At 39.1% G+C, this 12,265-nt stretch overlaps 1 protein-coding gene and 2 pseudogenes across 2 annotated transcripts; 1 reads left to right on the top strand and 2 right to left on the bottom strand.

The window, feature by feature from the left end:
- The first annotated feature begins 2,737 nt into the window (after positions 1–2,737).
- LOC143621596 (putative inactive receptor kinase RLK902) lies at positions 2,738–4,285 on the top strand. Its single transcript, XM_077092962.1, has 2 exons — positions 2,738–3,230; positions 3,708–4,285. Exons 1-2 carry the CDS (start codon positions 2,738–2,740, stop codon positions 4,259–4,261), a joined length of 1,047 nt encoding a protein of 348 aa, XP_076949077.1. The 3' UTR covers positions 4,262–4,285.
- A 993-nt stretch (positions 4,286–5,278) lies between these two features.
- LOC143621597 (leucine-rich repeat extensin-like protein 7 pseudogene) lies at positions 5,279–6,733 on the bottom strand (annotated as a pseudogene).
- Positions 6,734–9,066: 2,333 nt separating this feature from the next.
- LOC143621598 (protein JINGUBANG pseudogene) lies at positions 9,067–10,612 on the bottom strand (annotated as a pseudogene). Its single transcript, XR_013151568.1, has 2 exons — positions 10,270–10,612; positions 9,067–9,999 (listed from the first exon to the last, which is right to left on the bottom strand). The product of XR_013151568.1 is annotated as a protein JINGUBANG pseudogene (transcript).
- Between the last annotated feature and the right edge of the window lie 1,653 nt (positions 10,613–12,265).

The following is a 12,265-nucleotide window of genomic DNA, read 5'->3' on the forward strand; positions in this document are numbered from 1 at the left end:
ACACTCCTGTAAGATCCACACAGGCGTGTTTCCCCCCTGCCCACCCGAACACAAGAATATCAGCTGGTCGTAAAGTAGACCTCCCTTCAATAAGATCCGTGAGAAAGTTAACAAGGGCCTCCTTTTTAGCAGAAATCCCTGCCCGTTTAAGAACATCACACAGAACATCCCTAACCAGATCATGTCTGTATTTAAAGCCAGGCAATTCTTTGCAATGCACCGCATGGTCACCAAAAGAATCCAAACAGACCTTGCGACAAATTGGGCAAGGTTCATCCGTCGGGAACATAGGGATCATTAACCGGTACTTAAGGATAGCCCGATACTCCAAACCCGACATACGTTGGCCTAATCCTTCAATGGGGATAGCCGTTAGAAAATCCTGAGCCCGAGGAGCCCGAAGGCATTCAAACACCGCCTTTTGGCGAGGGGATAGATCAAACTTCACTTCTAAACTCTTGACGATTCCACTAAATAAGGCACTCGCCACAACATGTTGGGTTTTAGGGGGGCGGTGTCCTTATTAGAGAACCCGCTAAGATCAAAATCTGGAAGTGAAGTACGTGAACGATCCATCGCACACCCATAATCAGAGTCCAACCTATGAATATCACAACCCCGAAGAATATGGTCTTGCAAACACCACGACTGTGCTCTCGAAGCCACATGTTTAGAAGGTTTAAGATTTGGGGATGGATGGACCTGCAAAAGCAATGGATTTGGATTTGGATTTGATCGCGTGTTGCCAACTTAAATGAAAACCACTTCGGATCTTCAACTACAACACTTCGCCTTGACTACTCGTCTCGTCGGTCTATTTATATATGGAGGCAAAAACCTAAAATCCGCGTCTTTTTACAAGCTAGGCCGCAATTTGTGCTCAGAGGACCGCAACTTGCGGCCTTCTTTACCAAAATTCCCTAATCTGCGCCCCTGCATGCAGCCTCTCTTACCAGATAGGACCACAAATTGCGGCCCTAAGAGCACAATTTGCGGCCTGTATGGTCTTCTTTATTTTTTCTCCATATCTTGACTATCGGCCTCATTCATCTTCGTTCTAACTTTCAAGTATCATCCTAATAGTTTCCATTAAACTCCATTTGGCTCGATTAAGCACCAACACACCTGCAATTATAAAAGATCTCAAAGTAATCGTGTTCGATATATATAAATATCTAAAACACACGATATTAGACATTAAAAACGCATTCTTTTACCCACTCATCAGTTTCCTCGCTAATCAAGGAAGCTTTAACTCCTTCAACTACAGCCTTACGACGTCGTCTCGGGTTTCCTAAGCACCACACGTTATTTTTTAGGTTTCTAATGGACTCCTAGCTAAATTCCTTTCTTTCTATCTATGGGACCACGAAAAACCCACCAACGCCCACTCAGTTCAAAGAACCAATTAGTGAAAGTCACATTATCATCAATGCTCCCATCATTATCCTGGTGCCTCTGAAACTAAATATTGGGAGCAGAAATCGAACCTGAGTCGCATGAAACACCAAGTCTCTCCCTTACCGCTCCGCCACTAGCTCATTAGCCATAAGCACCACACATCTCCTCTTCTTTTGTAAAATTAGTTACACATTGTTACAAAAATTCACTTTTTAAGGGGGGTGTTTGGGATTCCTTATTTTAGCTCCTTATAAGGTATATGGTGTTTGAGAAAGTTAGATTTTGTGAGTGTATAATGCATAAGTTACAACTTTGTAACTTATAACTTATGCCTTAAATAAGGCATAAAGAGGTAAAATAAGGCATCCCAAACACCCCCTAAACTTACAAGAAAATACAACTCATGATTCTCCGATTCAATATGACGTTTCGATTCTCGCAAAACTAATCGGCGATTGTTACTCATCGGCATGATTGTTCTCGTCATTGATTCCATCACGAATGGCGATTCCTCACTCTTGACTCAGCGACTTCAGCTCAGATGTTTCAGGATAAAACCTGTCGCTTTTGTTGACTTGTCTAGTTTTAGAAACAATTAACAAAACCACCTTGAAACACTAGTGGTTTTGATAGACCACCTACATTTACGAAAAAAAATCCCAAACATGCAGATTCAAGTTAAGAAGAGCTAGGATTTTGTTTTTTAAGTTACATTTTTACCCTTTCAACATTAAGAAGTTGTATTGCAGACCATGATAGATGGAAATCCAAGGTAAAAGTTAAGTTGGTAACTATATATATTAATCAAATGACTAGAAGGTGTTCTTTTGTGCGGTTGGCCTTCTGGACCAGTGGTATGGTGGGAAGTGATGTTTGATGTATTAAGGACTTAAGTTTGAAACCTGGCTAAAAAGAGTTTTCTCACGGCTGTATGTTTCTTCGATGATGTTATTGGGTGAGTCAGGCCTAAAACGTCAAAATCAGTATGGACGGTTGGCATCCCGTCTCAGGGATGGTTCCAAACGTCATTCCCTTGTTCTCTAATTTTTTTAATGTTTTTAATAAACAACCTTTTTTTTAATGTATACACAATGTGGAATACACTGTTTTGGTATTTTTAGATATATGCTAAAGTACAACATTCACTTAATCCATCCTTTATACATATAATCGATGTTTATAAAACCAATGACTACAATTAAAACTCAAAGATTCAATTAGCAAGCATTGTACAGGAGTGAAGATGATTCCAAAGATTCAGATGAAAACACCTATGACTCTAACATCAACCAATAATAAATTGCCAGCCATCAACCAATAACTTGAGTCACAAACAATGAACACAACTCTACATTCATGGCCATACTTCTTAGTCCTCATAATCTTAATCCTATTTGGTTTATACAAAGCCATAACATGCATTTCAACCAAAGTTGTCAAATCCTCAAACACTCGAATCACCAACAACCAAACCCCGATTTCGTTAGAGGTCAAGGTCACCCTGCCCACACGAATCATATTCGGTGATCCTGAAACCGTTACAACATTTGACTCGGCTGAACTCGTGCAGCTGCCCAAGAACAGGCTCGGGGAGGGCTCGTTAGGGACGCTTTATAAGGTGGTTCTTGATTGTGGTTCCATGATTACTATAAGAAAGATTTATAAGAGGGTTAGTTGTGGGACTGATTTTGAGTATTGGATCAAGTTTTTTGGTGGCGTTCGTGATGATCGTTGGCTGTTGCCGATGTTGTTTGGTTTTTGGTATGGTGGGGAGGCTTTTGTTATTCATGAGTATTTGTGTTTAGGCAGTTTGGAGGAGCTCTTGCATGGTAACTAGTCTTTCGAGTTGACGGTCTCTTTCCTTTTAACTACATAAATTAAGGGTGTTCATGTCTGGTTCGGTTAATTCAGTTATACCACACATCAAATATTTGAAAACCGAAACTGAACCGTAATATTTGGTTAATCAGTTATGACTAAACTAAACCATTGATCAATTGTTCAGTTCAGTTATGGTTTGGTTATTTGTTCACTTAATTGTTCAGTATGAATCCGTGAAACTGCCCAAACCAATCATTGATTGCATTCTGTGCAATTTTTATTATAAAAGCGAAATAAGCTCAAACCATAAATGAAATTAAAACCAAACCATTTGTAAGGTGTGTTTGCTTTGGTTCGGTTTAAATTTTCAACTGTTTGGTTTTGGTTTACAATGGTCAAAAACCGTTACTAGCAGTTTGGCTTAAGATAAACAACTGTGAACACCTTACACGAGTCCTAACTCTTAATGTATTTCATTAATGTAGGTAGCGAAGGTGTTCAATTTGCACCGTTAAACCGGAAGATCAGACAACAAATCGCGCTAGGAGCAGCAAAAGCCGTAGCTTCAATTCACAGCCAAACAACTGAAAAAGGTGAACCACTCGTTTGTGGGGTGATCAAGTCGTCAAACTTCCTTATACAAACCGATTTCTCCCCTCGTCTTTCTAGCTATGAAACACCATACCTTATATCCCCTTCCAATATCATCAGAAGAAACTGTGGCCGAATGGCCCCGGAACTAACACAAACAAGAAGTGTGTACAAGTTTTTCACTCGGTCATCAGATGTCTATAGTTTTGGGATTTTGATGTTGGAAATTATTACCGGGAAGAAACCTTCGGTCACTAACTTAGGTGAGTACATAGCCGAGAAACGTAAGAGAGAAGGGCCAAACGGAGTTCCTGACAGGCGAATGGCTGGTGTCACGGATAATGTAACGGCTATGATCATGATTGCGCGAATGTGCCTTTTGTCTGATCCGAAGCAACGCCCTTCGATGGAAGGCGTGGTTGAGATGATTCAATCAGCTCTTGATTAAATTTTTGTACCAGTTTTGAGTGAATGTAGCAATAGTTAAAAAAAGAATCAGTTGATTACTGGTTATTCAGATAACTTGTGTTCAAACTCATATTCAAGTATTCAACTACAAAGAGTTATAGCTAAGCCCATCATGAGCTATCCACAAAATGCTCATGTTAGGCCGGGTGTTTTGTAAACTCTCTAATAGGGTTTGGCCCAAGATTATTTATTTTGGGCACTTAATTCAACATTTTTGGTTTTTTCAAAAGTACATTTTAGGGCCCTGTTCAGCATCTCTTATCAGCTTTTTTCAGTCGATGGTCTAATTTGTTCAAATACTCGAACCCATTGCTCAATCGATGGTCAGGTTTATTCAATCATATTTGAAAAACTCAATCTTGTTGCAATCAACTACCCTATGTGTTCAAAAACTGGTCAACTTCGTAAGGTGTCACATAAAGCATAAGATCACATCAGACCGTATATGTGAGGTGCATCATGATATGAGATCTCATCACCGCATGATGTAATGCGTGCATTAGTATGCACTTGTGCGCATTTTAAAGCCAAGGTTACAAATGATTACCAAGACTATGTGTTATGGTTCGTGACAGTGAAAGTCATGTCACATAGGCACCATAGAAATTTCATTTTTACTATCACATATGACATATCATGTGTTATGGTTAGTTACTTTTTATTTTACTTATTTTCTTTATTTATTTATAGCCGTTGCTAGTGGCTAATTTTGGCATCTAATCCCACACGGCCATAAAAAAAACCAAAGGAACAACCCTGCACGACCACACCACGCACACCCATGACCACGGTGTATAACACATTAACACATAAAGAGAGGGTAAAGGAAGACATGAATGATTTGTGAATAACTTTTTAATTAGTAATCCAATACAAGTTAGTCTACAAGTGTTGTTCTCTACCCAAAAAAAAATCTTTACTAACATAAAGACAAGTCTTCTAAATTGTACATCTAATATCCTTGCAACACCAATGATGGTTGCGACGACAACGAATATTATGAGCCGGTATTTTTGAACATCCGTTTTGAAGGCGGCGGTGGTGGCAGTGGTGGGACTGGTGGCGAGTTAACCATCGGTCTCGGTGGCGTTCTTTTTCTTATATTCTCAAGAATCGTCGGATCTTTCGGCTGACACCCAATCGTTTTACAATCTACCGGGTGCGTCACCACAGGCAAACACTCAGTTTGCGGTCTTTGATTTTGTTTCCTAGAGAAACAGTTGTAACTATCATTCATAATAAGCTTATCATTCATAAGCTTTTCACATTCACCTCCAATCTCATTAAAAAAGTTGTTAAAAATTGTCATGTTCCACAGCTCAGGCAGACCACAAAAACTATCATGCACCTTACCAGTCAAATGGTTGTCTGAAAAGTCAACCCTTTCAATCATTTTTAATCTCTCCAAACTTTTGGGAAGTGGGCCCAAGAAGTAGTTTTTACTGACATCCAAAACAGTTAAATATTTCGGCCCGCCTAGTTCCTCGGGCAGGCAGCCGGTCAGCCGATTATTTGCAAAAGAAACTTGTTCTAAATTTTGCATTCGGCCAATGCTTCTTGGTATGCAGCCACTAAACTTATTATTTGCTAAAACAAGTGTTGAGGCAGGTGAGTTCCCCATGTTTTTCGGCAGGTGTGACGAGAATCGGTTATTGTTCACGACGATGGCATCGATGTCGATGTTGAACAGTTCGGGTGGTAACGGGCCTTCGAATTCGTTAAACCGGATATCGAGAAAATGCAAAGATGACAAGGTTAATACCGGGGTGGGAAAGCGGCCTGAAAGGCGGTTGTTACTTAAGTCTAGCTCAAACAAGAGTTGGAGGGTGGAGAATGTTTTTGGGATGACTCCACAGAATCTATTGGAATGGAGATGTAAGATCCCGAGGTCGGTTAGCAGGCCGAGATGAGGAACGAGTTGGCCCGAGATGTCTCCGAAGTTGAGGTCGACGCCTGCGACGGTCTGAATACTCTCGTCGTCGAGAGCTTGGAGACAAAAGACACCATAGTAAGAACATACATTGGGCCCAACCCAGTTTCCGGTCATGTTAAACGGGTCGGAAATCATGGCCTTTTTCCATTCTTGTAACGCACAATACGCGTTCTTGAGCCGAGGGTTGTCGAACTTTAAACTTGGATCGACATCAACTTTTATATCGTCAAGGAGATGGTCTATGTCCGGGTTTGGGATTGGGTGCGTTTGTTTCGGTGCGGTTAGGCCGCGACGGCTAACCGGATAGTGAATGTTGGTTATTGGGATGGAAAATGAGGAGGTATAAAATATGAAAAGCAGGGCTATGTGGAAGAAGAATTGCATTTTGAGAGGGTTTAGGAAATGGAAAACCTGATTTGGCTGGACCAAAGGTTTCCCATATGAGTTGCATAGCAAGGATGTTATAAATGGGAGGATGGTGTTGAATCTTGTTGGGTGGTCAATGCAATATTTATCCATGAATATCTCTTCATCCCACAAATTCTTAACAATCTCCTAAATGCCTCAAACTAATATAGTATTTTTGTTGTTACTTGTTAGTAATATTATTGGTAATACTGGTTTCATACCGTATTATAGAATCATGTCAGATACCCGGCCCAATGCCCTTTTAGTATCGGGTAGTTGGGTACTCATTATGTATTTTTAAATTAATCAAACAATCAAATATCAACTCGGGACGACCATCATGAGTTTACCACCTATACCGAAAATCTTTCGGTATTGATGGGGTGGGCAATGATCCCCCGTTACCTCTTTTTTCATCATGCCCTTGGTTTCCCAAAACCCACTCCAAGTGCTCTTATAGTCAATTGATTATTGTTTGGTTTATTTGACTCTTTTAAGCAAGATAATGGTGCACTAGATCTTTGTATGCTGCTTTGCGTTCTTAGTATGTTAGTTCTTGACTGTGCTGAATCTTGAACTTCAAGCATCGATGCAAAATACAACGGTCGCAGTATTCCATGATTGCAAACGTTCGTATAAAAAAACTCATTATCAAAACTTGACGAACTTAACGTTGAATCTATATAAGTTAACTTGAATTTTGGGAGGGGCAGATAAAGGTTTAATTTGTAGAACACGTGAGTTAAAAAAAATTACATTTATAAAGTTTCATTATTTATTTATTTATTTTTGTATTAACCCGAACAGTCATATAGTTACTGAATGACAACGAAGGATTTGAGCTAGGCCTTGTACAAGGTTGTCAGTTCGGATTCCGAGCTCACTCGAGTTTTTGTCCCACTGTGTGTTACGCCAAAGAGTTCTACTCTTGTGGCGGCATAACGACTGTCAAGTTGCAGTCAGCGATATGGTTTCTTAGGGAAAGCCCAAGCCAGACTCTGAAGCCAGCGTGGACCCGGTTAAGACAACATAGTCCGACCATAATAGGGCATCAGGCTCTCCAAATTTAAATAGTATGGTAGCGTAAAATACAAAAAAGTCTCCACGATCTAAATAAATATAGTTATTGGAACTTTTTAACCTTCTACTTTATTTTATTATACTTACTTCCAGTGGTCCAAAAAACGTGTCTTAAACTTTTGTTTTGTTTTTGTTTTTCAAATAATCCAACGGTTATATATCAACTCAGGCCGGCAAGAATGAGTTTGCTACCTATACCGAAAATCTTTCAATATCGAATGGCACGAATGAAACCCACCGCGTTCCCTTCTCCACACGCATCTAGAAAAATAAATGTCTTTTATTATATGTACTATTTGCTACCATAATCTTATAAACCATGTCACCTATCATAACTTTCACTTAACCCTATGCAATATAATGTCTCAATTATTACATCATTCATACACGTGTAAATAACCTGTGTTATTGTACCAACCTATTCATGTTAAAGGGATATGATCCTCATATACCACCCTCATGCTGACTGAATATGCCTATATGGCTCGTATAGGTCTATACGGGCCGTATAGGCTACGCATGGCTGATATGTGACAAAAAAACAGCTTTTGTAGCCTATATGACCGTATAGGCCTATACGAGCCGTATGGGTGTTTAATGACTCGTATTGCTCCATGACACACCATAAAATCTATACGGTCGTATAGGGCGACCGTATAGAAAACTTTTGCAGAAAAAGTTAGCCTGCCTTTGAACACTGTAAAGCGTTGCTGGAAAACGACTATACGAGCCTAGACGAGCTATATAGTGCTACAGATTAATTAGCCAAATATGTTATGTATATTTTAATAGACAATTTATTTTATTCTAAAATATCATATAATTCAACTTTTCAGTGTAAAACATAATTCTATACAAGTGAAAAAAACATGAAATGGATAAAAAGAACGGTTAAAATTACTAAAAAAATATGATACAAGTCAGATAATATTTGGATGATGGCTACATAGAATGTTAAAGTCATAAACACATAAATATATGGTTGTTGGGCTATACGAGACACTACAAGCAATGATCGACAAAATCTGACACAAACTGACATGACTCAGACGCTATACGACCGTATAACCCGCTATACTAACCGTATAAGAAAAAGAAGGTATGGAAAAATGGTATGAGAGGGATCCTAAGCCAGTCAGATTGTCCATCTATACAATCAACCAATAATTACACCATATATGCATAGCATAATCCACATCCAATTCACACCCACCACTAATTCCAATTCCAATTCCAAAAGTCTGTGTTCTTTCTGTAAATGGTCCTACATGTTTCCATATTTCCAGTGTATACTAACCAATCCATCACCACAAAATTCTACACAGGCCCCACAAACACCACCCTTACTCTCTCACGGCGGCGCGTTACTTCCACCGCTTCTCCGACAACCGCCACTTCACCGACTTATCCAAACTACCACTATACACCACCCATTCTATCACCACCATCACCATCACGCTCCTGAACCGCCAGACACTTAATCGGCCCATCGTGTCCGGTCAAAACCGAAAGGCACGAATGAAACCCACCGCGTTCCCTTCTCCACACGCAAATGCTTTTATCCACGGACCCACTAAACACCAATTGGCCCGCGGTAGCCAGACAAAGCACTGCCAGCTTATGTCCTCTAATAACGCCACCTTGGGCCAGCGTGTGCTTATGCCGTTCCCAAAAGTTCAGCAACCCGTCCGAACTTCCAGCGTACACGACTGCGTCCGTGGCATTAACTGCCACGGACGTAACGGCCGCGTTTTGGTTTAATAAACTATAAACCATCATATGCTTTGTTTCCTTTCCAACCAACTCCCGCCTCCATACCTTCATCGACCCGTCAGCCGAACCCGAGAAAACGAAACCGTCAAAACCCGTAGCAACCGAGTTAACCGCGTCGTCATGCGCGTCAACGGATTCCATACATTTGGAATCCGAAAGTCTCCATACTTTAATTGTTTTGTCCCAAGAACCAGAATATAATAACCCGTTTTCTTCATCCAAACTCATGCATGAAACAACGTCGTAATGCTTAATTCATGGAACGTTACGGTGACGTCGGACTTCCACGTAGTTTCCGGGATTCATGGAGCTGATTATGAAGTCACGTGTGGTAGGTAAACTACCCACCCGTTTATATACTTTCTTCGAATCCGAATATCTCCATACCCGAATTTTACCGTCTTGGTGACCCGTGAATATTTTCTCGCCCGAAATAATAATCGCTTTCACCAATCCGCTGCTGGATTTAAACCCCGAAAACTCGGATAAATTTTTCCAAACACGAATGTTTCGTGAATCCGAACCTGCGTAAAATAATAAACTAGGTTAGATACACGTATGCTACACTCGTTGAATTAACAATATAATATGAAATAAATAAAGTTAATCAATAAATAATAATAATAATAATAATAATAATAATAATAATAATAATAAAGACGAATATGAGCAGTGTAATAAACTGGGTTAGATATTATTGCGTTACATAAGTTGAAAAGACGACACAATGTGAAATAAATAAAGATGTTTAATAAATGACACAATGTGAAATAAAAAAAAACACGAGCTCGAACCTGTGTATAATAAATCGCGATATGAAGCGAGTGAGTAGACGTGTCCTTCTTCGCGAATTAACGAGCCGATTAACCCGGTGGAAGCCGAAAGGGTTTGGTCTCCAGCAAACGAAAAGTTCCACGGAGATTTAGTAAACGGCGACGTTTGGTGGACCGGGGACATGAAGTAATTAACCGGAGATGCATTCGGAGAATTGATTGGACTTGGATTAATAGAGACGTTGCTATGGCTGTGATGTGAACTGCTGTCGGTGTCATGTTGGTCTTGACCGGCGGTGAGTAGAATGTTGGGCTCGGAGCTGTGGAAGAGTGCTCCGAGCTTGGTCTTCTTCTTGGTCGTCATGTTAAGTAGTAATTTGTTGAATTATGGAGGTGATGGATGGATATATAGAAGGTTCTGGTAACGGTGGCTTGAACCGGCGTGTCTACACTTGGTTTGAAAATTGGAATAAGTGGTGTTGGCGTATAAAAGTCGAAACGAGTTGAAAACTTGGTGATTTTCTTTGAACGTTTTTTTATCTATCAACTTGTCAAGCTTTATGTATTAAATTCACAACTTTTATTTATTGGTTTTATACTTGTTACTATAAATAAAATTATATAAAAGTGTATACGTTGTATTAAGATATTATAAACATAAGTTTTTTGGTTGCTGGTCCGGTAATAAAGAAAAAGTCTCTTAAACTTTTAAAGCTTATGATTTTATACTTGAAAGTAAAAAAAATGCCTTTCTTTAAAGGATCTAAGAAATGGGAATGCAACAAAATTCAATATGATACGAGAATACGCAACCCTAAAATCGAAAAGGATACCCACCATTACGAAGAAAAAAGTCTTTTTGTTAAAAGTCAAGTAAATTCTAACAAAAACATAAAATGAATCCAAACATCAATTAAAAAAAAATCACGAATATATGAAAAAATGCAATTAAGTACTTAAGATTACTAATTATTCTTCATTGCTACTACGTAAAAAGGAATAACGAGGTTAGTATCCACGTCCACGCCCATGTAATTAAGTTAAAAGTTATATTTTGTTCATAACTTTGTATTTTAAACTCATCTTATTATTCATTTCTTATTATGATATTTTTTTAATTATTTCACACCTTTTTTCCTATCAAAGAAATATGGAGAAGTGGGTTGAATATGAATAGTGTATATCTAAAGATACGGAACTAGGTTATAAACCCGTGTGATATACGGGGTTGTGTACAATAAATTATAAAATTAAGAAAAGTTTATAATAAATATATACGTATTATACTTGAAAGTCAACTTGTAAAGAAAGTAAAACACGAAAGTCAGAACATGAAATAACCTAATAAGTCTCTTTCATAGAGCCGTTGAGTTTTAGCTCGTTTGGCATTAAAGGTGATTGGGTCGATACATGTAAGGGGCAATGTTAACTAGGCAAAATGCTTTTATATCGGTAAGTCTCACCCCTTGTGATTATACTGTCGGTATACTCGTTATGAGGCATTTGGTCCATGACATCGGTGAATTCTACCCAATCAAGTGGTGAGGGTTTAAACCCCATCATGCTATTTATATTGAATTTAGATGATTAGAATTAGGAAGCGTGTGTCACCGAGACATTAAATTACTATTATCCCTAAGAATCTAGGATAAATTATAGCATGTCACATTGAAAATAAATGGAATCTATAAATTTGTACCAGTAACTGGTTTATGGATGAGTGCTCTTGGAGTAGTCGGTCTGGCCTTGAACCTACGTGCCTATGATTTTGTTTCTCAAGAAATTCGCGTGGCGGAAGATCCTGAATTTGAGACTTTCTACACCAAAAATATTCTCTTAAACGAAGGTATTCGTGCTTGGATGGCGGCTCAAGGTCAGCCTCATGAAAACCTTATATTCCCTGAGGAGGTTCTACCCCGTGGAAACGCTCTTTAATGGAACTTTAGCTTTAGCTGGTCGTGACCAAGAAACCACCGGTTTCGCACTCGTGAACTCAGGGATTAGAATAGAAATATAG

The sequence above is a fragment of the Bidens hawaiensis genome, unplaced genomic scaffold, assembly GCF_021521415.1.
Source record: "Bidens hawaiensis isolate Kalapana, Puna unplaced genomic scaffold, B.hawaiensis_p1.1 tig00002922_1, whole genome shotgun sequence".
In the NCBI taxonomy this organism is placed as follows: domain Eukaryota; kingdom Viridiplantae; phylum Streptophyta; class Magnoliopsida; order Asterales; family Asteraceae; genus Bidens; species Bidens hawaiensis.